Source organism: Nelusetta ayraudi, unplaced genomic scaffold, assembly GCF_046127955.1.
Source record: "Nelusetta ayraudi isolate G7.1 ecotype Tasmania unplaced genomic scaffold, CSIRO-AGI_Nayr_v1 ptg000018l, whole genome shotgun sequence".
In the NCBI taxonomy this organism is placed as follows: domain Eukaryota; kingdom Metazoa; phylum Chordata; class Actinopteri; order Tetraodontiformes; family Monacanthidae; genus Nelusetta; species Nelusetta ayraudi.
Window position 1 is genome coordinate 40,519 of NW_027466068.1, and position 24,029 is coordinate 64,547.

Genomic DNA, 24,029 nt, shown 5'->3' on the forward strand with positions numbered 1-24,029 from the left:
TGACACCTTATTTGCTTTGTTTTTTTTGTTAGTTTTTTTTTTTTTTTAAAGAAGAATTTTAGCATTTGAATAAAAAATTTAGATTTGAAAACTGATCGTTTTCAAATCTAAACTTCTAAACTGTGGTGTTCGTGTTAGTGTCCAATAAACACGGTGTCGTGGGCTTCTGTTGATTCCGCAGTGACAGCCGACAGGTGGTCATTTAGGTCTATGTTGTGTTCACATGTGAGCCAAACTGAAAGTTGCTCAAGCGGCTCACAGTGCTTCAACTTTTTCCTGCCACCGTGTCAATGTCTCCATGTTTAATGTTCACTTTAGGAAGGAAGGAATAAATAAATAAATAAATTAATAAATGTTCTTTTCTTTGACTGTGTGGCTCTTTACGGGAAAACTTTTTTTTTTTTTTGTGGCTGAGCGGTGGTGCAAGAAAGCTAGTGATGCTATCAAGATCGCCTCAAAAGAGAACAAGACCCCCTAAAAACATGAAGAAAAGTGTTTTTGGTCTATGGGCAGTGTTTAGGTGAAAGTAATTGTGTGTAGCCATTTGATGATCTGACATCGAGACTGTCACAGCAAAGCATAATGTTGCCATGGCAGCCTATGTCGAAGTGATCTAACTTTAACTCTATTACATCTTCATCTTTCATTTACAATTACCCAGATTTGTTGAAAGACACATTTCATATTACATCACAATTCATTTTCCAATTGGAGGGGGAGAAGAGAGACGGGCGACGGCGAGGCAAAATGCTCAAAAAGAAAAAAATACAACAATAATTGGCGACAGGACTTGGTGAGAAAAAAAAAAATCTGACCTTTAAACAAAAAGGACTTTTAATGACAACTTTAAATACATCAAAGCAACATAAATCACACATTTGGACTTGCTGGTCACAATCAAACTGAAACAATTCGACAAGTGACTGGAAAAAAAAAATGATGCTGTGAAAATGTAATTATGTTTTTGCAGGCTGTGACGATCAACTGGTTTAATACTACGCTCTAAAAACATTCCACTGATTTCATGCAATTCCCACCACACACAAACAAAGAGTCTTTAAGATACGATGATTCGTATTTCTATTTCCCTTAGATGCAATTCCATCTCCTCCTCAGCTCATGTGCCATTATAAATGGTAATGGACGTTAAATTTCAGGTGGATCGCTCACAAAGAATCGCTTCTCAGAGAATCTTTGGCAGAACTTGTTGCCTACAGTTAAGCTCAACTTTCACACTGGTGCATTTTCTAAGTTTGCAGTTTTGCCTCTGTCGTTCGTTTTTTTTTCATACAGGTGACATTTTATGTTTTGGCCCTTGACTTGTTAAGGCATCTTTTTTTAATTACTCATTTGGGTAAGTGGATTCATCGAAAGATGAGCTGAAAGATTAGTCACAGAGAGGAGATTTATAATTTATAAAGGTTGTGAGAGGAGAGGCTTGTATGGAGGCAGATGATTGGCTGCGGCCACCCCTGAGGGGAACCACGCCGAAGACAAAGGAGGAGAAGCATTTCAAATTTGTGCACGGCAACACACAAAAATTCAAAAATCTAAACACTAACCGGGTGCGGGTGAAGCGTCACCGCCGACCCGCCCTCAGAAACTGCAGTCTCAGTAACTAACTCAGTAAACCATTCTACCTGTGACCAGCCACCTGCAGCACTGGCTCAGCGCTGCTCGTCGCTCCTCATCCTGCAGGCGACGGCCGTGATGAGGGCGGCCCCCTTACCGCTGCCGTCCTCGGACTGGCGGAAGGTCACCTGACACTGGGGGGCCAGGTCCTGCAGCGTTTCCTGCATGATCCTAGAGAAACTTCACCGTGGAGACAAGAAGAGACCATCACACTGCTGACCACTGGCATGCTTGGCCAACACCATTTTGACACTGTTCAAAGAAATAATGATGTTTTTTGTTGTTTTTTTTCTAAAGATGAGCTTTATGTGTTTTCAGCAGCAGTCAGGCCTTAAAAATGCAGTGTCTGACGCTGTATTTTTATGTATTCCAACCCTTTCAGGCACGCAGCACATTCTGAGCTGTTCTGTGCTGTTCTTTTTCTGAAAGCTGATTTTTTTTTTTAATGAATTAATAATGGCCATTCAACCTGCAGTGACTTAGAGCAGTAGTTTTCAACTGCTCACAGCACATTTTCGACATTGAAAAAAATCCCATGGCATACCATCAACCAAAAATATTCTAAAATCACTTTTTTTTAGCCTAATAATGACAATAGAGTCTCTTAATCGATTCATACTCGGTCAGTGTGAAACCTGGGTCTGTTTAGGTTCACACAAAGCTGATAACCTGGGAGGACATGAGGGATGAAGATAGGCTCACATTCCTTTTAAAGCATAGTCATCCCGCAATATAACTTTTGTTGTTTTTTAAACCAATTCAGTAAAATTGGATCATTTTTCACGGCATACCTGCCACTATCTTACGGTACACCAGTGTCCTGCGGCACCGTGGTTGAAAAAAACTCCATTAGAGGACAACCAACCTGGACGAAGGTCTCTGTGTTTTTCTGTCTGGCTAAAAAAAAATAAATAAATCAATTTGTGTTGTGTGCAACAGGTTCAACTTCATTTTGTAGCACTGATGGCCATGAGCGTGAAAGAAAGAGAATAATTTGTGAATGCACCCAAATCCGGAATGCAATCTACTTGTGCAAGTGCTGTGATTGTAAAAACAAAAACAAAAAAAAAAGGCACTTGTTAAACCTTAACACTGGAAAAAAAAACTGTTTTCGCCTTTCTATCAAGTGTTGTACACAGCGGGAAGCCTTTAGCGCCGGGTGGCTGTGCCTTACTGAGGGTGCGTCTTGTAAAGGGTGCCGTCCACTCCCACGGCCACCGAGAGCTGGTTGAGGTTGCGACTCTGCCGCATCTTGTCCACCACCGCTGCCAGGCCGGCGCCGCAGAGCTGAGCGGCGCGGCGCGACACCACACTGCAGACCTCCTTCACCAGGGCGCTGTCGTCGCACGTGGAGCCGGTGAGGCCAAGGTGCTGCAGGATGGAGCGCACCTGCCGCATGGCCAGCCGGTCACTGCGGGACGAAGGACACGCTTTCAGTGTTTGGTGCACACACAGACAGACACAGACAGACACAGACAGACACAGACAGACAGCAGCTGCGTTTCCATGACTCCTAGAACTGCGCCAAATCTAAATATGGAAATAGAAAAGTGGTGATGGAAACAGCTACACTTGGAAAAACCTCTCAAATGTGGCTGAAATGTTTTGATGCTCTCATCAGGTTGCTTTTCACACGCATCCATATAGGGGAATATCGCAAAAGTGTCATGGAAATTTTTACATTTACACGTCAGCAGACGTGACGTACATTGTCACGTGACCAGTTAACTGACCAGTGACAATGGCGCGTAACGTTTGGACGGAGGAGGAGCAGATGGAATATTTCTTTTTACAAGTAATCAAAGAGAAAAATGTAATCAATAAATCAATCAACTTTTATTTGTACAGCACTAAATCACATCCAAAGGCGTCTGGAAGCGCTTTGTACAATTAGAGGAAAAACCAACTGGGCCCCCCACCCAGAGGAAGCAAAGTCCGACAGTACTGCCAGGAAAAACTCCCCTGTGGGCAGAAACCTAGGGCAGATACAGAATGCAGAGGGCGCTCATCTGCCTATGACCAGTCGGGGAAAGAAGGAAATACAAAAAACGTAGAGAGAGAGAAAAATTGGCAGACAGGCCAGAGTGAGTTGTAGGGCTAACAACAAAGCTCTCACAATACAGATGTAGATATATAAAAATAAATAATTCAAATATAGAAATACAGGAAGACACACATTTAACAATCCTCCTCAAATCTCATCCCAGAGAATTATGGCTAATGCGCCTTGCACCATTCAATGGAAACACCTGCAAATCACAATTGTACTTTGTCGGAATTTTAGAAATATCGCTTTTACTTTGCAAAAAAACTGTCATGGAAATGCAGCTACACACACACACACACACACACACACACACACACACACACACACACACACACACACACACACACACACACACACACACACACACACACACACACACACACACTGACTTCCCTGATGTTGGGAGGTTAACAAGGTAACAACCATCACCACAAATAAAGTGACCTTCCAACAAGAAAGGAGTGCAATCATGAAAACCAGAGCAGAGGTTTACATTAACCTCCAAAGCCAGAGCGCATTGTGATTTAAATTATAAACAACAAGTTCTGTTCAAAACACTTCACTCCCATCTCTGCTTCTTCTTCATGAAGAGATAAAAGAAGCCTTATTACAAAAGGTTGTTTTTGGTTTCCTTGGCAAAGACGCATGAACAGAATTTTCAGTTAGTTCGGTTAGAATAACAGGAATTAAGCTTTACATACTTGAGCGTGAATAAAACACTGCACAGCTTCTTCAAGACACTCGTGTCATTTTAAAGTACGGGGACATTCACGGAAGAACTGAACTGAATTGTGAAACCAGCGAACGCTGACAGTAATGACCGGTGGGCAGAGTCAACCAACGCCTGTCTGGGTGTTTTATCACCAACGTGGGTGAGTGAATGAGTGAGTGAAAAAGGTTTTCACACAAAACAAAAAGGTTTCTAAAAGCAAAGAAAGAAGAGAAAATTATTTTTTTTCCTCCTCTTGTTTGAGCAGCAGGTTCAAGACAGATTACTGCTAGAACACACACTGGTTACTGGAGTGTTTTGCATAATAAGGGGCCTTTAATGCTTCAGGGCTCGGAGACGATGAAGTCTGACCAAACACACATGCGGTGTGCAGTGAGGGACGCTGCTTTGGTCAGAGCAGGATGGAGAAATTCAGCCACATCCTGCACAGACAGCGGTGATGACAAAGGTCATTCCTGCCTGCAGCCATCAGGCTGCACAACTGCACTCCGGAAAATCATCTTCTCACACATTTACATTTTATAAAGGTGCAATAAAACAATTACATGTCAATATTATGTACATCATTTGTGAACTAATCCAACTGTCAATATAATGTGAATATCTTGTTTATGATGGCAGTTTGTTCCCTGTTGGCCTATTGTTTTTTATTTTTTATTTAACTTCCTTATTTCTTTTAATGTGTGTGTGTGTGTGTGTGTGTGTGTGTGTGTGTGTGTGTGTGTGTGTGTGTGCGTGTGCGCGTGCGTGCGTGCGGCCTTCACGGCACCTCACAGCGCTTTACAATTGGCCTGTCATTCACCCATTCTCTCACACACTCATACACAAATGGGCTTTTTTGGTCTCGTTTTTTCCACCCAATAACCAACCTCTCAATCTGCGCCAGAAACTTGGTCTCAAAGATGCCTCGGGTCTTGAGCCGCTCCGAAACCTTTCCTCTCAACAGCAGGCCCTTGGCGGTGAAGTCCATCAGCACGTTCCTGACGATCTCCCCCAGGTACATGCCGCTGATCATCTTCTCGTACCTGAGAGGAAAAGCAAAGGTTCTGGTGCGCTACTCCACACCATGGGGAATCCACCCGGCGCGGCGCGTTCCCACAAACACCCGAGGATTTAATTATGGATCACAGGATGACCTTTCTGAACACAGCGCTCACGCAACCCTGAGGCAAAGGTCGTCTCTGATCTGATGAGTGCTCGACCTTGCTCAGGTGTCAACGATGCAAACCTTGTGCTGCACAGAACAATCACCCTCACGGGATCAATGATTATTTCCTTTGACCGTGAATCTGGGTCACAGAGGAACATTACTGATAGATTTGAGAGAAACCCCCCGCCACACCGTGAACTAACAGCGAAATTACTGTTATCGATGGCTCACAATTACCAAAAGGTGGCAGGACAGCACACAGTTGGACCTTTTTAACGTGTGGTGCAACCAAAAGTGGGGAGGGGAGACCGAGGAGAGAGGAGGAAGGATGTTCCAGTAAGTCCGGCAGGCTCTTTATACTGCGTTATTCCTGCCCTACAGGAGTCCAGTCGTACCTGCTGCTGCGCAAAACGCAATGCATGGATTCTTGACACAAGGACTCTGCAAAGAGGCCACTTGGGCTCTGCTGACAGATATTTTTAATAAGAAAGCTTCATGTGATGGAGGGGTACCTCTGTTTGCCCGGGTTGTTGGAACAGTGGTCAACCATGCGATCGAACTCGGTGCAGAAGTCGTCCAGCTCGCCGCTGTCCCCAAACGCCCCCCACTCCATGTTGACGCACATGCGGCCATCGTCACCCGGCACCAGGTCGATGTTGTGCACTTCCTCCATGTAACAGGCGTTTGTTCCTGTGCCTGGGGGCCAGCAGACGTGTTTGGCAGGGCAAGTTTTTTTTTTGTTTGTTTGTTTGTATTCTTAATGAAACAACTTTCAGTTTCTCTTCCATTCCGCAGCAAAACGATGGCATGCCTCGTACATTCATTCATTCATTCATTTTCCATACCCGCTTAGTCCCGAGCTCAGGGTCACGGGGGTCTGCTGGAGCCTATCCCAGCTGTCATAGGGCGAAAGGCAGGGCGACACCCTGGACAAGTCGCCAGTTCATCGCAGGGCCACATAGACACAGACAACCATTCACACCCACATGCACACCTACGGACAATTTAGAGTTTTCAATTGACCTCACATGCATGTTTTTGGAGTGTGGGAGGAAGCCGGAGAACCCGGAGAGAACCCACGCAGACACAGGGAGAACAAGCAAACTCCACACAGAAAGGTCCCAGGCTCGGAATCGAACCCACGACCTTCTTGCTGTGAGGCGGCAGCGCTAACCACTGCGCCACCGTGTCACCCTGCCTCGTACATACATATTCTTAATTACAGTGCAGTTCAAGGTTCAAGGTCACTGCTGGCTTTGTGCCGGCTGCGCAAGACCCGAGAAAACTCATAGGCTACAACTGTAAATGATGAAGCTGAGGGTGAAAGTGAAGGACAGGCAGGATTTATTTGTGCAACCATGCACTAAACGTTCTTTTTTTGTTTTTGTTCATTTTCCCCAGCAGAGCTTCTGAGAAGTTGCTTTCCCCCTTGCTCTCTCTCATTTGAGTGACAGTACGCTCCGGGCCATCGGTGCCATAAGCAGAGCAGACAAATATAGATGCAGGCAGGCAGGGGTCCGCCGACTCACCAACAATCAGTCCCATCTCACACTTGGGGTCCTCATAGCCGCAGGTCATCATGGTTCCCACCGTGTCATTTACAACTGCCACAAAGTTTAAGTCAAATTCCTGTGGGACAGACGGGATGGGATTATTATCGGCAGTCAAAATGAAAATGGGAAATGCAAACAAAGGTTAATGCAGGCACAACTGTGGACTGAGTTTATGTTGGGCCGGGGAGTTTGCCTGACATAAAAATGGAATGCATGTCGAGTACAGGAGTGCAGGGTTTTCACCTACATGCGTACACAACATTATTTTTTACTTCAACACTTAACAATTGCGATCTTTGCAATTATGGCAAATTCCCTCGAGGCCGTAGGTCATTGCTTGGTGCTTTTCTCCTTCAAACAAGTCGTTCGTTGTGCCTTTTGACTGCTTTATACAGCTGCCGCCATTACTCATACAGCACTCACACAGCCAGGACTGTGACTCCTAATTCAGTGCTGTGACTCATTGAAAAAAATAAATAAATAAATAAAATAAAAAGCTGGTAGCTGGAAAGTCTCAGCACCGCGGCACATTATTATCTGGCACTTACCCTCCTGCGGCGGACGGCCTCTCTGAGCAGCGTGATGACGTCCTGTCCCTCGCAGCCGCTGGCTTTGAAACCTTTTGTCCACTTCAGAAGAATGCCCTTCGACAAAAGACCAGTCCGATTGACTTCACTTTGGTCAAGTAGCATTTCAGACCAACTGTACTTCTAAGAGTGACTATTACACGCTGTCATTTTGTCAGAGAGATGTAAAATAACAGCAAAAAAAAAAAAAAAAAGGTTGAGCATCAATAAAAAAAACACAGATGACACGATAGAAGACAAACACGTTTTGCACTGCGTGTTTAGCTTCCACGCAGTGCAAAACAACACCTGCATCGTGCGGTCTGTTCAGTGTCAAACCAAAGCAAAGCGACGGTTCGGCACCCGGAGAGTTGACCACTGGTGTTGATACACAAAGATTGGTGCAAGTTATTTTGGGAACATTGAATCATTTATTTATTCTATTATCTGACTGATTAGAGGTACTTGAATGTATCTATTTTCAGTAGATTGTATATTGACTGGCAGTCAAATCTATCCAGAGATTATTGTCTGATTGACCTCAAGACTTTTTTTTCTGTCTATTGGTGTGACTCTGTTGATGTTCAACTGTATGGTGTAAAATAAATAATACGTTTAAACATGCATTTCTTCAAAGTTGATTCAACTAAAAATAAAGTATTATAAGTAATTCAACAGGTAAAAGTAAAAGGACCCTTCCCTCTTAATTGTGAAAATTTGTATTTGGGTAACATACTGTCTGAAACGTGGAACATCAAAGACAAGCAACTACTGGCTATACTATTGGTAGCCAGGAAGAAATCTGTCACGAGGAAATGGGTCAAAATAGAACTTGGAATTGATGATTGGATTGACATCGCAAACAAGATTTGTGTTATGGAGAAGATATCTCATCCTCTCAATGTTGAGAAAGAAAACTTTTACGAGATCTGGACCAAGATCCCGGGTGACCCAGCTCCTCCCCCTGAGCTCCTCCCCCTGAGCTCCTCACCCTGAGCTCCTCACCCTGTCCCTAAGGGCGCCCTAGCCCAGCTGACCTACGGAGGAAACTCATTTCGGCCGCTTCAATCCGCGACCTTTCTGTCATTACCCAAAGCTCATGACTATAGGCGAGGGTGGGAATGTAGATCGAGCGCTTCAGTCTCTCTTCACCTCGACAGATGGGTACAGCGACGGCATCACTGCAGACGCCGCAGCGATCCGCCTGTCAATCTCATGCTCCATCTTCCCCTCACTCGTGAACAAGACCCTGAGATACTTGAACTCCTCCACCTGAGGCAGGATCTCTCCACCGACCTGGGGGGGGGAACCACCTCTTTCCGGTCCAGAACCATGGTACAAACCTATCCTGCTTTTTTATGTGATGTTTACACGTTCTGAAGGTTCCCAGCTCTGTTCTGTTGCGTTTTCTATAGGTCTTTGAATGACCGAGTTTGTCATCAATGTATGCGATGGAAATGTGCCTTTCCAAATAAAAAGATCATTCCAAAAAAAAAAAAAAAGTAAAAGGAGCTTTAATAAAGCGCTACCTGATCCAGTTTGCTCTGGTGACAGGGGAAGGAGAAGGTGAAGCCCAGGGGTAAGGAGGCTCCTCCCATGCCCCTGTACTCCAGGAAGTCAGCAATGCAGGAGACAATGTGGTCGAAAAGCTGCCAGGACAGAGACAGAATGGCTGTTTGTCAGGGGGGGAGGGGAATTTTCAAAAAAAACCAAACATTTTTCACAGAGCTGAGCTTCACCTCCTCGCCGCTGCCCTGCATGGTCTCCTGCGGGATGCTGTAGATCTTCTGCTGCATGGTCACCTTGCGTTTCTTCCCGCACTGCGTCGCTCTCTGAACCTGCACCAGCAGCACACGGAAAGACGAGCCACCAAGGTCCAGTGCCAAGAAATCCCCGTGCTCTGATGAGGACAAAGAAGCACACAGGCATCAACGTCGGCAGTGCAGGAGAGCAAACAAAAAAAAAACTCAACATAACAAAGAAAAGAACCTTGTTGTCTATACAATGGGCTGTTTCCCAGCAGTGCTTGAGTCCACATACAGAGAAATACTCATATTCTATTGACTCAGACAACTCAACCCTGGCAGCTAATAACACGGGGAAAAGGAAGGTGAGTTCCTGAGTGCACTTTTTGGCAAACCTTTTCATTGTCTACTTGTGAACACTGCAAAAACTTGTGTGCAAGTGCTTGCTTTAGTATTTGGATATTAGCATTTTAAAAGTACAGCCACCCCCGCCACCATTGTCACCCTGAGAAGCAGTTCTCTGTTTGAAATGTAAACAAGTAGACAATGAAAAAATACAGTACATTTCTGGTTGAAATAATGCCAAAATACTAATACTAAATTGGAAAATAGTGTGAGCCCAAGCAGACACAGAAAGTAATATTAATAGAGTAATATTTAATTCTTAATTAACTTAATTCATTTAATTGTCCTTCAGTGCCTGCCCGTTATACATTTCACCTTCATCGTCATACACTTCACCGTCTTCAATTTCTTTTGATATGTTTGATTTCTTGTAATTTTATGTACCGCCGCATTTTGATTTACTTGCAGTTTTGTATGTACTGATTTTATGTTAATTGCCCTGTAAAGTTTCTGTGAGTTTTCTGAAAAGCGCTATACAAATAAAATGTAATATTATCTTTCCAACTCCTTCCAGACACAATTTGGCTTCTACCAACGCTATTCCTTTTCCCTTTTTTCTATTTTTTGCTGTGGTGGTCTCTCCAACACCTGCCTGTCCCGTCCGGCGTCGATCGCACATAGGTGGGAAGCATCTTGACGCTGGCTTCCTCGCGGGTCTGCCGCGACAGACCCCGCAGCATCTCCTCGCTCATGCGCCTCTTGACCTCCAGCAGCTGCTGGCGGCTCAGGCGCAAGGCGTCGAGGGCGCGCTGCCGCTCGGCGTTCTGGGCCGCCAGGCGGTAGGCCACGGCGGTCACCATGGCGGCGCCTTTGCCACTGCCGCACTGCGACTGCAGGAAGCGCACGTCGCAATCTGGCACCAGGCGGCAAACCATCTTGTGAAGCCTTCTGGAGAACCTGAGGAGGCAGGAGAAGCAGGTTTTAAAGTGGCGCAGCCGCGATGAAATGCAACTAAATGCCTTCGTGCAACACAACATTTACAGTCCCTTCAAACAAATGACTACCAACGGGCTCAAAATATCGACTCCACATCCTAAGAAGTCATGCTTTTTATGTTTGATGACTTCTTCAGGGGTAATCTAGATCAACATTCAATTTGGCAAAACTTTTTAGGGGAAAGAGCAAGCTTTGCTTTTAAAAAGAGAAGAAGAAGGAAAAAGAGGGAGATGAAGAAGAAGAAATCGCAGATGGAGAACATGAAATCTTGAGAGCAGAAAGATGACCAAACATGGTCACAAGCCCATCATGGACGTTCAGTTGTGCACAGTGGATTGGCAAGTTGGTGCACAAATTGAATCCTTCCTATTGAAGATAAGTTGACAAGAGAGCCACTCGCCAATCAGTTTGTTCTGCTAAGGGACAGACAAGGCCTGACAGTCGGCGCCAGCGTGGGCGGTGAGCACTCACTCCTGATGGTTCTTGTACACAGAGCCGTCAGCTCCGATGGTGGTGCGAAGCTTCTCGGCCGCCTTGTTGTCACGGATCTGCCGGAGCACGGCGGCGAGCGCGGCGGCGCACAGGTGAGCGGCGCGCGTGGACACGATCTGACACACCCTCCGAATGGCAGCGCAGTCCTGGGGGGACGGGTCCAGACTCAGAGCCCGGAGCGCCTGTTCAGCACTCGCCAGGCCTTCCTGATCACTGCAAGCCAGTCAGAAGACACATGGGCGTGTGTTTGCCTTCCAAAACAAACATCAAACTCTGTACCAGCGTCTCTCTCTTTCTCCCTCTCTCTCTCACACACACACACACACACACACACACACACACACACACACACACACACACACACACACACACACACACACACACACACACACACACACACACACACACACACACACACACACACACACACACACACACACACACTCACTCGTCACTGTCGATGGCATATATGTCGCTGGTCTTGAAGCTGCCGGTGGTGAGGAGCTCCGCTGAGATCTTTCCCCGGAAGAGCAGCTGCTCTTTGGTCATCTTCACCAGGAGGAGACGCACCAGCTCGCCCATGTACATGCCACTTATCATCTTTTCAAACCTGCATGTTGACACACACACACACACACACACACACTGTGTTTTTGGTTTTGATGGGCCTTTATTTTGAAACCAACCGCATGGGAACATTAGACATATTAGGGAGGGAACTTTACTCATGTCTCAGTTTAGGAGAAGACGGCAAAATCGGCGCTGGATGTGCAGCTTTTAAGTAGGGATGCACCGATCCGATACAAGGATCGGTATCGGATCCGATATTGAATAAAATTCTAGATTGGGTATCGGTGACAATGAGCCGATCCAATGGCCCGATCCATAGGAGCAGTTCCGTTCTGTGTATTTCTATGCTGTGCGATGCGAGTGACGTCTGACGAACTTTCGTGGGTCACACACGAGCGACGCAACTGCCGCGAGCCTGAAGGATATGTTTGACAAGTGGCAAATTCCGTTGAGCAAAGTCCATGTGATTCTGAGGGACAATGCCAGCAACATGAGAAAGGCGATGGACAACATGGCAGTGCGTAGTGTGGGCTGCGTCGCACATACAATGCAGCTGGTAGTCAACAAGGGACTTCTCTCACAGCGCGCAGTGAGTGATGCCGTTGCATGTGGGAAAAAAACACGTTACCGCTGATTTTATTTTTTACCAAGCTATTGAAGCTATTCTGTTATTCAGCTGGTTTTGTAATGGGTGTTAAAGTTTTGTTTGCACAATTGCACTACACTATAGCTGATTGCTGTTTACTTTGAACATCTGCCATTCAAGCTCATGAAGCTATTGATTTGTTTCTCAATTTCAGCTCCTTCACTATTGATTTTACATTGCACTTTGAATTCCTAATTGCACTGACTGAACAGGGAGATATTTATTATATATTTTTTTTCATGTTTGACTTTGACAAAGCTAGTGAAGATATCTGTTTATTTTGAATTACTGTACTGGTACACAGTATTAAATAACTTTTTCAGTAAATCTGGAAAACTTATTTTCATTTTATTTGTTTTTAGAAAATGAGGAAAGTCTGACATTGCCTTGCACAAAAAGACAGTTTTTTTCTAAACAACAAGACATAATTTGTTAGGTGATTCAATGCTGTTTTTCTGTATCTGTATCGGATCGGTATCGGCTGATAATAAACTTCAGATATCGGTATCGGAATTGAAAAAAGTAGATCGGTGCATCTCTACTTTTAAGCACGGTTACGCGCCCTTCATTCAGAAACGTTCAATCAAGTTTTGCACCCTTGATTTGCAAAGTGAGGGATGACTTATTTTCTTAATGAATGTTTGAGCTTCATTTGCAGCAGTTGGGGTCTGCGTGGCTTTTGGTGTAATCTTTTTTTCTTTTTTTACAATAATTTGATTTGATGTTGAGTCTATGAGTTGTGTGATGGTCGGTGTGCTAGAGAAACTATGCTTACGAACCTTGATTAAATTATTTTTAGGCAATAAATTGTCATCAAAGCAATTTTTTGGGTATATTTTCAGTTTTCACAGTGTTCGGTGACCACTGACGAATAAAAATGCACCTGCCGAGACCACTCTGACTACGTCTATTTTGACATCAAGGGCTGCTACACATACTGTACACTTAAAAAAAACAACAACTAATGAAACAAAAAAAACCCTTCAAAGTCAACGCTGGAAGACTGTCCCTGCTGCGGCCCCGAGGTGGCGCTCTTTGTCAAAAGGGTTTGGAGGAGGGTTTTGAGTGGATGCCGCTGGCCAACCCGAGTTATTGCAGTTATTGTCTCGTCTGCTCAACAATAATTCTCCTGACCCTCGGCGTTCAGGCCCGCTCACGCTTTCAATTAGTCCGACTCTGTTATGTTACAAAAGGTTACATTTTTCAAATCAACCAGAACAGCACGCTGCACTGATTGCATCAAATCCCAGCTCTATAGCATGTCACTTGACGCTGAAATCTGCTCTGATTTGGCCTCTACAAACAGCTTGCCTGCAGACGGACCTGAACACCAGGCTGCCGCAAACTGAAATGACCTACAGCACCACCGTAACTTTTCCTATGGTATGTATGTATGTATGTATGTATGTATGTATGTATGTATGTATGTATGTATGTATGTATGTATACACACATATATGTATATATATGAACATAAATATAAACACACACACACACACACATGTACATGTGTATGTGTGTGGTTGTGTATATTAATACAAAATAGCCTATTACACAGAGTTAATTTCACTCTTGGAGCTGCGTGTCCCCGTGCAGCAAACTGCCTCTTATGTTGCTTTTGTTCATTTGTCTTTGGTAATTGAAGAAAAGAACAAACATACAGACAATGCGGTGCGACCGTGTGTACCATGGCTTATTATCAATGCATGAGTCTCAGCGTACATCAAGGTGAATTAGTGTCCCGACGTACTTGGTTAAACAATACTGAATAACAGTATGCAGGCACTGACATTGTCAGCTTCAGGGTTTCTGAACGTTGCCAATTCTATTTCTACCCCCCAATTAATGACACTTATGCCATAATTAATGTAAATGTGTGATGTTGTTACTGCTGCAGCATGAGATTTAGTTCATTCCAATCATAAGCTACATGAATTAGACACATAGGGGATTTGTCCCACACCCCATATAGACATATATAGATCCCAAGCAGCATGTTGTTTCTGACAATTAAAGATGTAAAGATGTTACCTGCCTGACTGGTAACATCCGACTGTGACTCCAATCTTCCTCAGAAGCTTCATGTGCTGCTGACGCATCATTCAACAGCTAGCGGCTAGCCGACTCAACGGACTTATCAGAGTCCGTCGAGTCGGCCACACCTCCCTGCCAGGTATGGGAGAGGGTGTGCGCCCCCTAATCCCGGTTGATGGCACCGCTTGCCCTCCTCCTGATCTCAATGGCCTCTGACGCGTCAGCAGAACGCCGGATGACGCTTCTGAGGAAGACTGGAGTCTGTCAGTCAAAACTGTCAAGCAGCAAACATCTTTACCTCTTTAATTTTTTAGAACATGGAAAATAAGAGTAAATCTATAAATTAAGACATTGATAGATTGTGAGTGTGTGTGTGTGTGTGTGTGTATGTCTGTGCGGGTGAGATGCTTATTGATTTCTCCTAGTTGGCTAGTCTGCGCCTCAGTGAAAAGACCCCACTTGTTGTGCAGCAAACTGGTTTTGAAGAAGGCGATGTCACGCCGCGGCTTGGATTTAGAATAGTGACGTCAGGCACGTTGAGTAAGATCACAACGACCTCGACAGAACAAGCGAGCTCCATCGAGGAAGCGGCCTCGCTGACCGGAGGTCAGGGGTCGAGTCACTTACAGCTGCTTGCCAGGGTTGAGCGAACCGGCGTCCATCTCGCGGTCGACGTCGGTGCGGAGCTCCTCCAGGGCGCCGTCGTCTCCGAAAGCCCCCCACTCGATGTTGACACACATCCGCCCTTCGTCTCCATCCAGCAGCTCAATGTTCCTCATGTGCTCCATGTAGCAGGCGTTGGTGCCCGTCCCTTGGAGAAACAGGCGTGCGTTACAACTCTGAGCTAGAATTACTTCCAATCAGCTGTGTACAAACAAAAGCACATTTCCAACACCATCCTGGGGCTAGCAAAGTGATTACAGCCTCGGGAAAAATTGTCTTCCACTTCTCTCCAGATAAGGATTCTTTTAAATATGCTCGTTTCATAGCCTTTCATCACATTGTCTCCTGTGACACTGTTAGACATGCACCCGTTGCATCCTTTCACTGCCTGCCAACACCTCTGCTGGAGACGATATAAACATGGGCCCATTGCCAACAACAGGCTGCTGCTATCCAAACCTGTTGCAAGCACACCATTAGTGCAGCATCGATTCGTTCTCCAAGACAGACGCGACTGAATCAGTAACGTAGCATGCAGGTAAAAACAAACAAACAAACACTTACGCAATCACTTGGCTGAGATACTTTTCTCCCTTTTCATTTTCTCATTTTCTTTATAAATGTCCTGCTTATTTTAGCAGTAAATTGGTGACAGCACTGTGGTTGAGTCCAAGTTTTGTGGAGAAAATTTAAATAAATTAAAGCTACATCACAAGTCCCTGGTTGAAAGAAGGGTGAAATGCCTTTCTGTAACACACTTCAAAGACATGAAATTGTTAACAGCACATTTTCTTCTGGCTGGTTGCGCTGCACTGACTGCACTCACCCACGATGAGGCCCACTTCGCAGAGGTGGTCGTCATAGCCGCAGGTCATCATGGTTCCCACCGTGTCATTGATCACAGCCATGATATCAATGTCAAAGTCCTGCAAGGAGTTGGATTTCAAACACACACACACATCAAAGTCAAAATCCACCCTGAATCAATGTTTCACCCATGTTCTAGTGATATTTTCCAATTCATGGAACCGGGGGAGGGGGGGGGGGTAGTGGGAGCACGGTGGAGCAGTAGTCAGCGCTGCCGCCTCACAGCAAGAAGAAGGTTGTGGGTTTGATTTCGGGGCTGGGACCTTTGCATATTCTCCATGTGTCTGCTGGCTTCTCTCCGGGTTCTCCAGGTTCTCCGGGTTCTCCGGGTTCCTCCCACACTCCAGAAACATGCATTTGAGGTGAACTGGAAACTCTAAATTGTCCGCAGGTGTGTGTGTGAGTGTGAATGGTTGTTTATCTCGATGTGGCCCTGCGATGAACTGACAACTTGTCCAGGGTGTTACCCTGCCTTCATCCAATGAGAGCTGGGAGAGACTACAGCAGAACCCCGAGACCCTGAGCTCAGGAATAAGTGGGCATTGAAAACGGATGGATGGGTGGAACCGAGGCGAGACTCGGTGGTCCATAACATCATAGCAACATTGTTTTCACTCAAAATATACACTGCAGCAAGTTCCACGCTGTCACGTCAGCTTTTCCCAGGAGGCCGGAGGAGTCCACACGCTACAGAGCTGTAACAACACATTTCTTCCAGACACTTTGATGACATTTTGAGAACTTGGTCATCATGGTCTTTTCAACTGTGAAACTCAAGAGCAATTATAGTGAACAGGAAGTGTCACCTGGGCCTCCACCCAGATAGCAACAAGTGGAAAATGGGGGGTAATTTTCACAATAGGAAAATAACAGTCATTTTTTTATTCACATTGTCCTTTTTTGGCCCCAACTAAACCACTGACATCTTCTGCCTGTTTCCCTTTCAGAATGGAAGAACTCTTGAGTTGGCTCAATAGTACTCTGTTTTACACCAGAAGCGTCTGCAGAGCGTCAGCAGAGCGTCCGCGTCGACGCAGTGAAACGCGGCCACTAAAGTCAATGAGCAGGTTCACACCAGGCGCAAAGCGTCCGCGTTTCAGAAGCGTCCCAGAAGCAGTAAAACGCGACCCGCTGGAAAAGAACGCCAGAATTTATTCTTTGACGCTTGCGTCAATCGTAGCAGGTGGGATCGTTCAGACAGGAAGTCAATGGTGTAAAAACACGGTGGATCCGGTTGATTTTCATCGTAACACACAATGTGCTGGATTTTGTTTTTATATGTGCTGTACTTTACTGTGAAACATCAACGTGACGCATCGGCTTCAACGCTGTTCAGGTCGGCCGTCAAACAAAAACAGATTTCACTTTGAATCTCAAACTATGATGAACAAAATGCATCTATACTTTAAATACCTGCATTTTGTATGATGCCAGCAGTTTGGTTTATTATTATTTTCTTTTTTACACACATCGATACTTCGAGACACTGTCCCAACAGTGTCTCGAAGTATCGATGTTTTGTTGCATTGTTGTTTTCTTTAAAAACACGCGAAAATTACCTGGGTTGTCGCGCGATCTTGCAATCCTCGCGTGAACCGATCGAGCCGCTGCGCGAGACGCTCTGCTCGTAAAACGCGTCCTGTGTGGGAGGGTGCTCTGCGTGAGCAGAGCGTCAACGCGGTCGCTCTGCTGACGCTCTGCTGACGCTTCTGGTGTAAAACAGGGGTTAGTGTGCCTGAGAGCATCCAAATGTCTTGCAGAGTTGAATTAAAGAAAATGTGCAGTGTGGCGCTGTGTGCAGTGCAGATTGATGGGAGCCAGCAGTTCTTTTCATGGTTTATTCTACATTAACCAAGGCTCTAGAAGCTGTAGTGGGGGACAGAAAGCCGGAAATGGCGAACAACAACAGCCACCCCTCCTTGACACGCTGCTTTATCCACAGGCAACCGGAGCCTTGCAGCTGGACCCCCGGCAGCCTGCCGCCGTCAGGCTCTACATTTAATCCAAATTGAGACCCGCGGCATGGCGAGCGAATAGCACGTCAGCAGCCCTGACGCAAGTGTTGCTGAGCAGCAGCAGCAGCAGTCGCAGCAACTGATGCACTACACGCTAATTAGCATGACCTGTACACCTCCAGGACTTTGAGGCGTGCAGGTAAGATCATAGCTGACCCCTCCCATCCTGGTCATGGACTGTTTGTTTCTCTGCCCTCTGGCAGGAGGCTGCGGTCTATAAAGACCAGAACCTCCCAACACAAGAGCAGCTCAGCTTCTTCCCATCCGCAACTGTTCTCATTAACACTTCCCGAGTCCCCCCTCCCCAACCTTCCTCCCGTAGACAATATGCATTTCATGAACACACCTCTCCTGCACACATATTTCTTTGCACAACAGACTTATGTTGCAAATTATATTTTATTATTTCTGTTATTTTGTAATTCGTTATTTTTATCTCTCATGTACATATTTTTATATTTTTATATATTTAGCAAGGTTAGCTGTTCCATTTTATATTGCTGTTGTTTATCAAGCACCAACTACATCAAAGCTAATCCCTTGTAAGTGTTGCAAATATGGTTTGGAGCTGAGAGCACCCTCTGTACATGACTTACCCCTCTCTTCCTGATGGATTCCCGCAGAAGTCTGACCACATCCTCTCCTTCAACTCCACTCGCCTTGAAGCACTTGGTCCATGACAGCAAAACACTCTGCAACATGGACGTTTAAGACGCTTCAATACCACTGCAGTGTGTTCTCAGACAATGGTGAGAAGAGGTCAGGAAAAAAGGTTTCCATTTACAGCATTTCTGGTTTTCAGCAGCGGTTGAGAAAGAAATATTTCGACTATGGTGCAGAGAAAACTTGCAACAATGAATATGGATTTTGCACCTGGGCCCATCATTCCACAAGACTACAATCAACCATCAATACATGGTCACATTCCACTGCTGTTAAAAACACCCCTGACCGAAACAACCCAGCCTCTCTTTATTACATATCCACAAAATATTATTTCTGTCACCAACTTTGCTCAAGCTTTCAGGCACTTAAAGAGAGGTTTTTTGTTTTTTTTGCCACAGTCAAAAAGAACAAACTGAATGACGGGACTTTAAGCAATAAGCAGGCAATGAAATAAATTAGGGATGCACCAATCCGATACAGGGATCGGTATCGGATCCAATATTTAATAAAATTCTAGATCGGGTATCGGTGACAATGAGCCGATCCAATGGCCCGATCCATAGGAGCAGTTCCGTTCTGTGTATTTCTATGCTGTGCGATGCGAGTGACGTCTGCGACAGAGCAGCGGCCGTGCGGTTGACGCGGTTTTCAAAGTGGAACGAGCGAAAGGATCCGCCGTTTGGAACTACTTTACATTACCTCAGCCATCAAACTCCACGGCTACGTGCAATATCTGCACCGTTAATGTTCCGATACACATACTAGACGGTAGCTTTACAACCGATATGTGGAGCTCCGACGTTTCCCCCGTGTCGCTTTTCAGCACACTGGCTGGATGAGAGTTTAGTTCCACGCAGTGCAATGTTAAATGCAGCGAACTTTCGTGGGTCACACACGAGCGACGCAACTGCCGCGAGCCTGAAGGATATATTTGACAAGTGGCAAATTCCATTGAGCAAAGTCCATGTGATTCTGAGGGACAATGCCAGCAACATGAGAAAGGCGATGGACAACATGGCAGTGCATAGTGTGGGCTGCGTCGCACATACAATGCAGCTGGTAGTCAACGAGGGACTTCTCTCACAGCGCGCAGTGAGTGATGCCGTTGCATGTGGGGAAAAAAACATGTTACCACTGATTTTATTTTTTTACCAAGCTATTGAAGCTATTCTGTTATTCAGCTGGTTCTGTAATGGGTGTTAAAGTTCTGTTTGCACAATTGCACTACACTATAGCTGATTGCTGCTTACTTTGAACATCTGCCATTCAAGCTCATGAAGCTATTGTTTTGTTTCTCAATTTCAGCTCCTTTACTATTTATTTTACATTGCACTTTGAATTCCTAATTGCACTGACTGAACCATTTTAATGAGGGTTTGTTCCTTTTTCATGTTGTTTGACCAAGATAGTTAAGTTATAGTTTTCTTTTTTTTCTCAGTTTCAGCTTCTTTTTCATTTTACATTTTGTGTTATACTCCTAATTGCACTGACTGAACAGGAAGATATTTATTATATTTTTTTTTTTCATGTTTGACTTTGACAAAGCTAGTGAAGCTATCTGTTTATTTTGAATTACTGTACTGGTACACAGTATTAAATAACTTTTTCAGTAAATCTTGATCATTTTATTTGTTTTTAGAAAATGAGGAAAGTCTGACATTGCCTTGCACAAAAAGGCAGTTTTTTTCTAAACAACAAGACATAATTTGTTAGGTGATTCAATGCTGTTTTTCTGTATCGATATCGGATCGGTATCGGCTGATACTAAACTTCAGATATCGGTATCGGTATCGGAAGTGAAAAAACTGGATCGGTGCATCTCTAAAATAAATGGGATATTAGTCAGCCTTAAGTCTTTAAGTGAAGTTTTTTTTAGTACACACACCCACAACCATTGCAAAACAATGCTAAAATCTCATTAAAATCTTATTCCTGAATTTGAAATAATTACCTCATAGCTTCTATTTTGAAAGCGCAACAGCTCTATCCCTACCGCAATGTATTCAATATTTATGCCTGGAGGTGCCAATAAGACTGGATCAATTGACATGAACACAAATTGAGGGGAACAGTTTGAGGAAAAAAACGAAAGCAGAATTGAAAAGCTAAGCAACAAACCTCATCCAGCTTAGTCTGCTGGCAGGGGAAGGAGAAGGTGAAGCCCAGGGGAAGCTTCTTCTCCTTTATGTTCAGCTTCTCCATGAAGTTAGCCAGGCAATCTGCAATGTGGTCGAATAACTGTGAGAGAGAGAGAAATGGCTTGTTACTCTCAGAAACTGCAGGAATGGCACTTTGTATGTTACAGCTCTTTGTGCATCATTATGACCACGAAATGGAAGGAAAATGCTTTTGCTGCGTAGAAACTCCAGCAGAACAGGGGAACAACATCACAGTTTCATGCAAACTGCATCTCCTGGTGTCATCCTCCAGAGATGAAACAATCAACCAGAAGAATATTTGCATCTTATGAAAATGAGTAAAGAGGCAATGAAGCAATCCAAAAGTAACAAAAGTAATGAGGTCATTACTTTTTATATTGTAATACTTTCATTAAGTTACTCATTACATTTTTCAACGGGAATAACTTTTAATTCTACTAGATCACTTTTTCATAGCAACACGTACATAATACAATTCGTTTATATCTATAATTGCATTTCAAAGGCTGACAGTCTACAGTTTCACCATCATGCATGTGCTGCTTTTCACTATAGATTTCCATTAAATTGCACTGCCATAGGGTATCAGAAGGGTTATTATTGGTCATTATCAACTACAATACAATGCACTCGGGAACTACCAATTACTCCTCTCACCATTAGTACTGGCATTATGGTTCAGACAAGTTTAGTACAGAACTAAATAAGTACAGGCTTCCGATCTTTCAAACCCGACATAATGGTGCCCTCAGTTACACAGGAGGTGGTGTGGCATTTCTCACCTCAGTCCCACTGCCTCTCATCAGGTCTTCAGGGATGGCATAGATCTGATTTTCCATCTCCACCTTTTGCTCGCCATCAGCCATGACTCTGACCAGTAGCACTCTGAAGTTTGACCCACCAAGGTCGAGGGCCAGGAATTCACCTTGCTCTGTGACAAACCCCGACCCACACAAACATTTTCTTGCATTTGTCAACAGTACATCTGAAAACTCAAAAGTAACCGTAAGACGCACACCAGGTATAGCACTGAGTCACTACACTAACGAGTGCATGGCATAGCTGTTGTGTTGGGTTAATTTTTTCACATCCTGTTTTTTTTCTGTATAATGTGCTTATATAACCTAATAGAGAGGGTCACCTGTTCCATCTGGAGTAGAGCGAACAAACGTGGGCAGCATTTTGACAGCAGCGGTTGGGTTAGTGTCCCTGCAAAGACCCTTGTCCATTTCTCTGCGAAATCTGATTGATATGTCCATCAAGGTCCGATCTGACAGCTGGAAACGGTCAAGGTATCTGTCCATCTGCGTCATTTTGGAGAAGAGGAAGTGAGATTGTGAGGGCAGCTCCTGTCATCTGACCTTATGTACCAAGTCTCCATCTGGCATAAGACATGAAGCTACATTCTTGCATCTCTGACCACATTTTTTGATTAAAACTTTTTACCTGCTGCCAAATAAAGAAAAAAATTACAAAACAAATTACCAGGCCCCCAATACAAGGATAGTGCTGCTATATCAATATGTCAATAAGTGTGCACATGGAATTGAATTCAATCAATATTTTAATAATAAACAGTAGAAATAAAATAATAATAATAATATGCTGAGCTACATAAAGACGAATGAGCAGATTAGAGTAATATTTGCAAAAACTCGCACCTGCAAAGCATACAGTACAGACGAACAACAAACAAGAAATATCCAACATTCCGGTGGGGGTATGTTAGGATTATGGAAAGGTTAACAAGAAACGACAGAAACATGGGCAGGACAAGATAAGCATGACTTCTTACTGCTCGTTTTCGAACAATACCATTTTTGCCCTGGCTCCTCTCCCCGAATTTGAGTTATTGTTGCTATCTTGTTCCAAATGAAATAGAGGTTTATAAATAGAAATAGATTGATTGGATTTTTTTTTAAAATTGTATATCTTGTAACTACTGTATAGTTTCACCAGCCTTTAACTGTAACTGTAACTACTGTATAGTTTATTTTTTTATTCTTCTATTTTCACTTTTTGTCTTGCTTTTTGACTGCTGCAACAGTCTAGTTTCCCAATTTGGGATCAATAAAGTTCAATCTAATCTAATCCAATCTTATTTAAAATGCAACAAACAAACAAAAAACTTAAGAGACGGGAAATAAATTTGCACTGAATCGCCTTTACTGTAAACAGAGTCAACACTGAGCCTGGCAACCTGACCGGGCGTCATGTATTTCATTTTTCACTGCCTTTTTGGGACACCGGCGACAAAGGGTGAAGGAAAGTGACGTGTCGTCAGTGCCCTGAGACGGGCGAACCGGTGGCTGACCCCGCTTGTGCTCTCTGAGCTGAGGAGCGACACACGGAACATTCTCCACAGCAAACAACAGTGTTTGTGAGGCACTACTTACTTTTTGTGTCGGGCTATCGTGAAGCTCTGCGCCGTCATTAGCTCCGGTGGCTAGCATCTTTATTGAGGGAAATGTGGGGTCGACAACAACGTCCTGTTCACCGCCCTGTTCAAAAGTTGACTCGTTTAGTTTTTCCCTTTTCGTTTTTTACAGGGACCAAGTTTAGAACTTAATCCGCGATTGATTTAAGTCTCTGGACGCCGCGTAAAGTCGTGGTGTTTAAAAAAAAAAAAAAAAAAAAGGCGTTTCGTTAAGTTGCACTATACGTCGCAAACTGAAACTTCCAACTTCCTGGAGTTTGCACTTTGATGACGCAACACAAGAAGATTCGCGCTGGTTGGCTGTAAAGAAGACGGAGGGGGCAGGCTAAGATACGGCCTGATCTTCCAATTCCGCTACGAGTCTATGAGAAAATGCGTCACAAGCGTAACAGAATAATAATAATAATAATAATAATAATAATAATAATAATAATAATAATAAAAGGACTTTACCGTCACTTTTATTTCGGGTTTTCAGTTCCCAATTCCTCATTAAATCGTTGTTTTCATATACGTCTTCTGTTCGAAGAACACAACAGGATTTAATGTTGTTATGCAATATATAGAGGACCAAAAAAAATATGTCCGTTGATTGTATTTAAACGCATACATTTAACTGACTCACTAACTCACTGACTTCCGATTTTTCAGGGGGAAAACCCCAAATGTATAAACGAGAGGTTTAAAAAAGAAAGAAAGAAAAGATAGTGAAGAAC

General features: G+C 44.2%; 2 protein-coding genes across 3 annotated transcripts in view; one reads left to right on the top strand and one right to left on the bottom strand.

Annotated features, from left to right (window-relative positions):
* The window catches only part of add2 (adducin 2 (beta)), an 84,818-nt gene that overhangs the window by 35,559 nt on the left and 25,230 nt on the right, over positions 1-24,029 (top strand). The window lies entirely within an intron of this gene.
* Positions 795-23,564, bottom strand: hk2 (hexokinase 2). 2 transcript variants are annotated; one of them, XM_076025444.1, is made up of 18 exons: positions 23,273-23,560; positions 22,018-22,180; positions 21,659-21,807; positions 20,836-20,955; positions 18,648-18,743; positions 15,996-16,095; positions 15,134-15,317; positions 11,705-11,866; positions 11,236-11,469; positions 10,421-10,725; positions 9,418-9,578; positions 9,208-9,327; positions 7,661-7,756; positions 7,089-7,188; positions 6,072-6,255; positions 5,279-5,434; positions 2,807-3,043; positions 795-1,812 (listed from the first exon to the last, which is right to left on the bottom strand). In XM_076025444.1, the coding sequence occupies exons 1-18, from the start codon at positions 23,327-23,329 to the stop codon at positions 1,668-1,670; spliced, it is 2,769 nt and encodes a 922-aa protein (XP_075881559.1). In that variant the 5' UTR covers positions 23,330-23,560; the 3' UTR covers positions 795-1,667. The 2 variants fall into 2 exon arrangements, 1 of the variants encoding a protein (XP_075881559.1); XR_012926575.1 differs by lacking the exons at positions 795-1,812; positions 2,807-3,043; positions 5,279-5,434; positions 6,072-6,255; positions 7,089-7,188 and having other exon boundaries at positions 10,417-10,725; positions 23,273-23,564.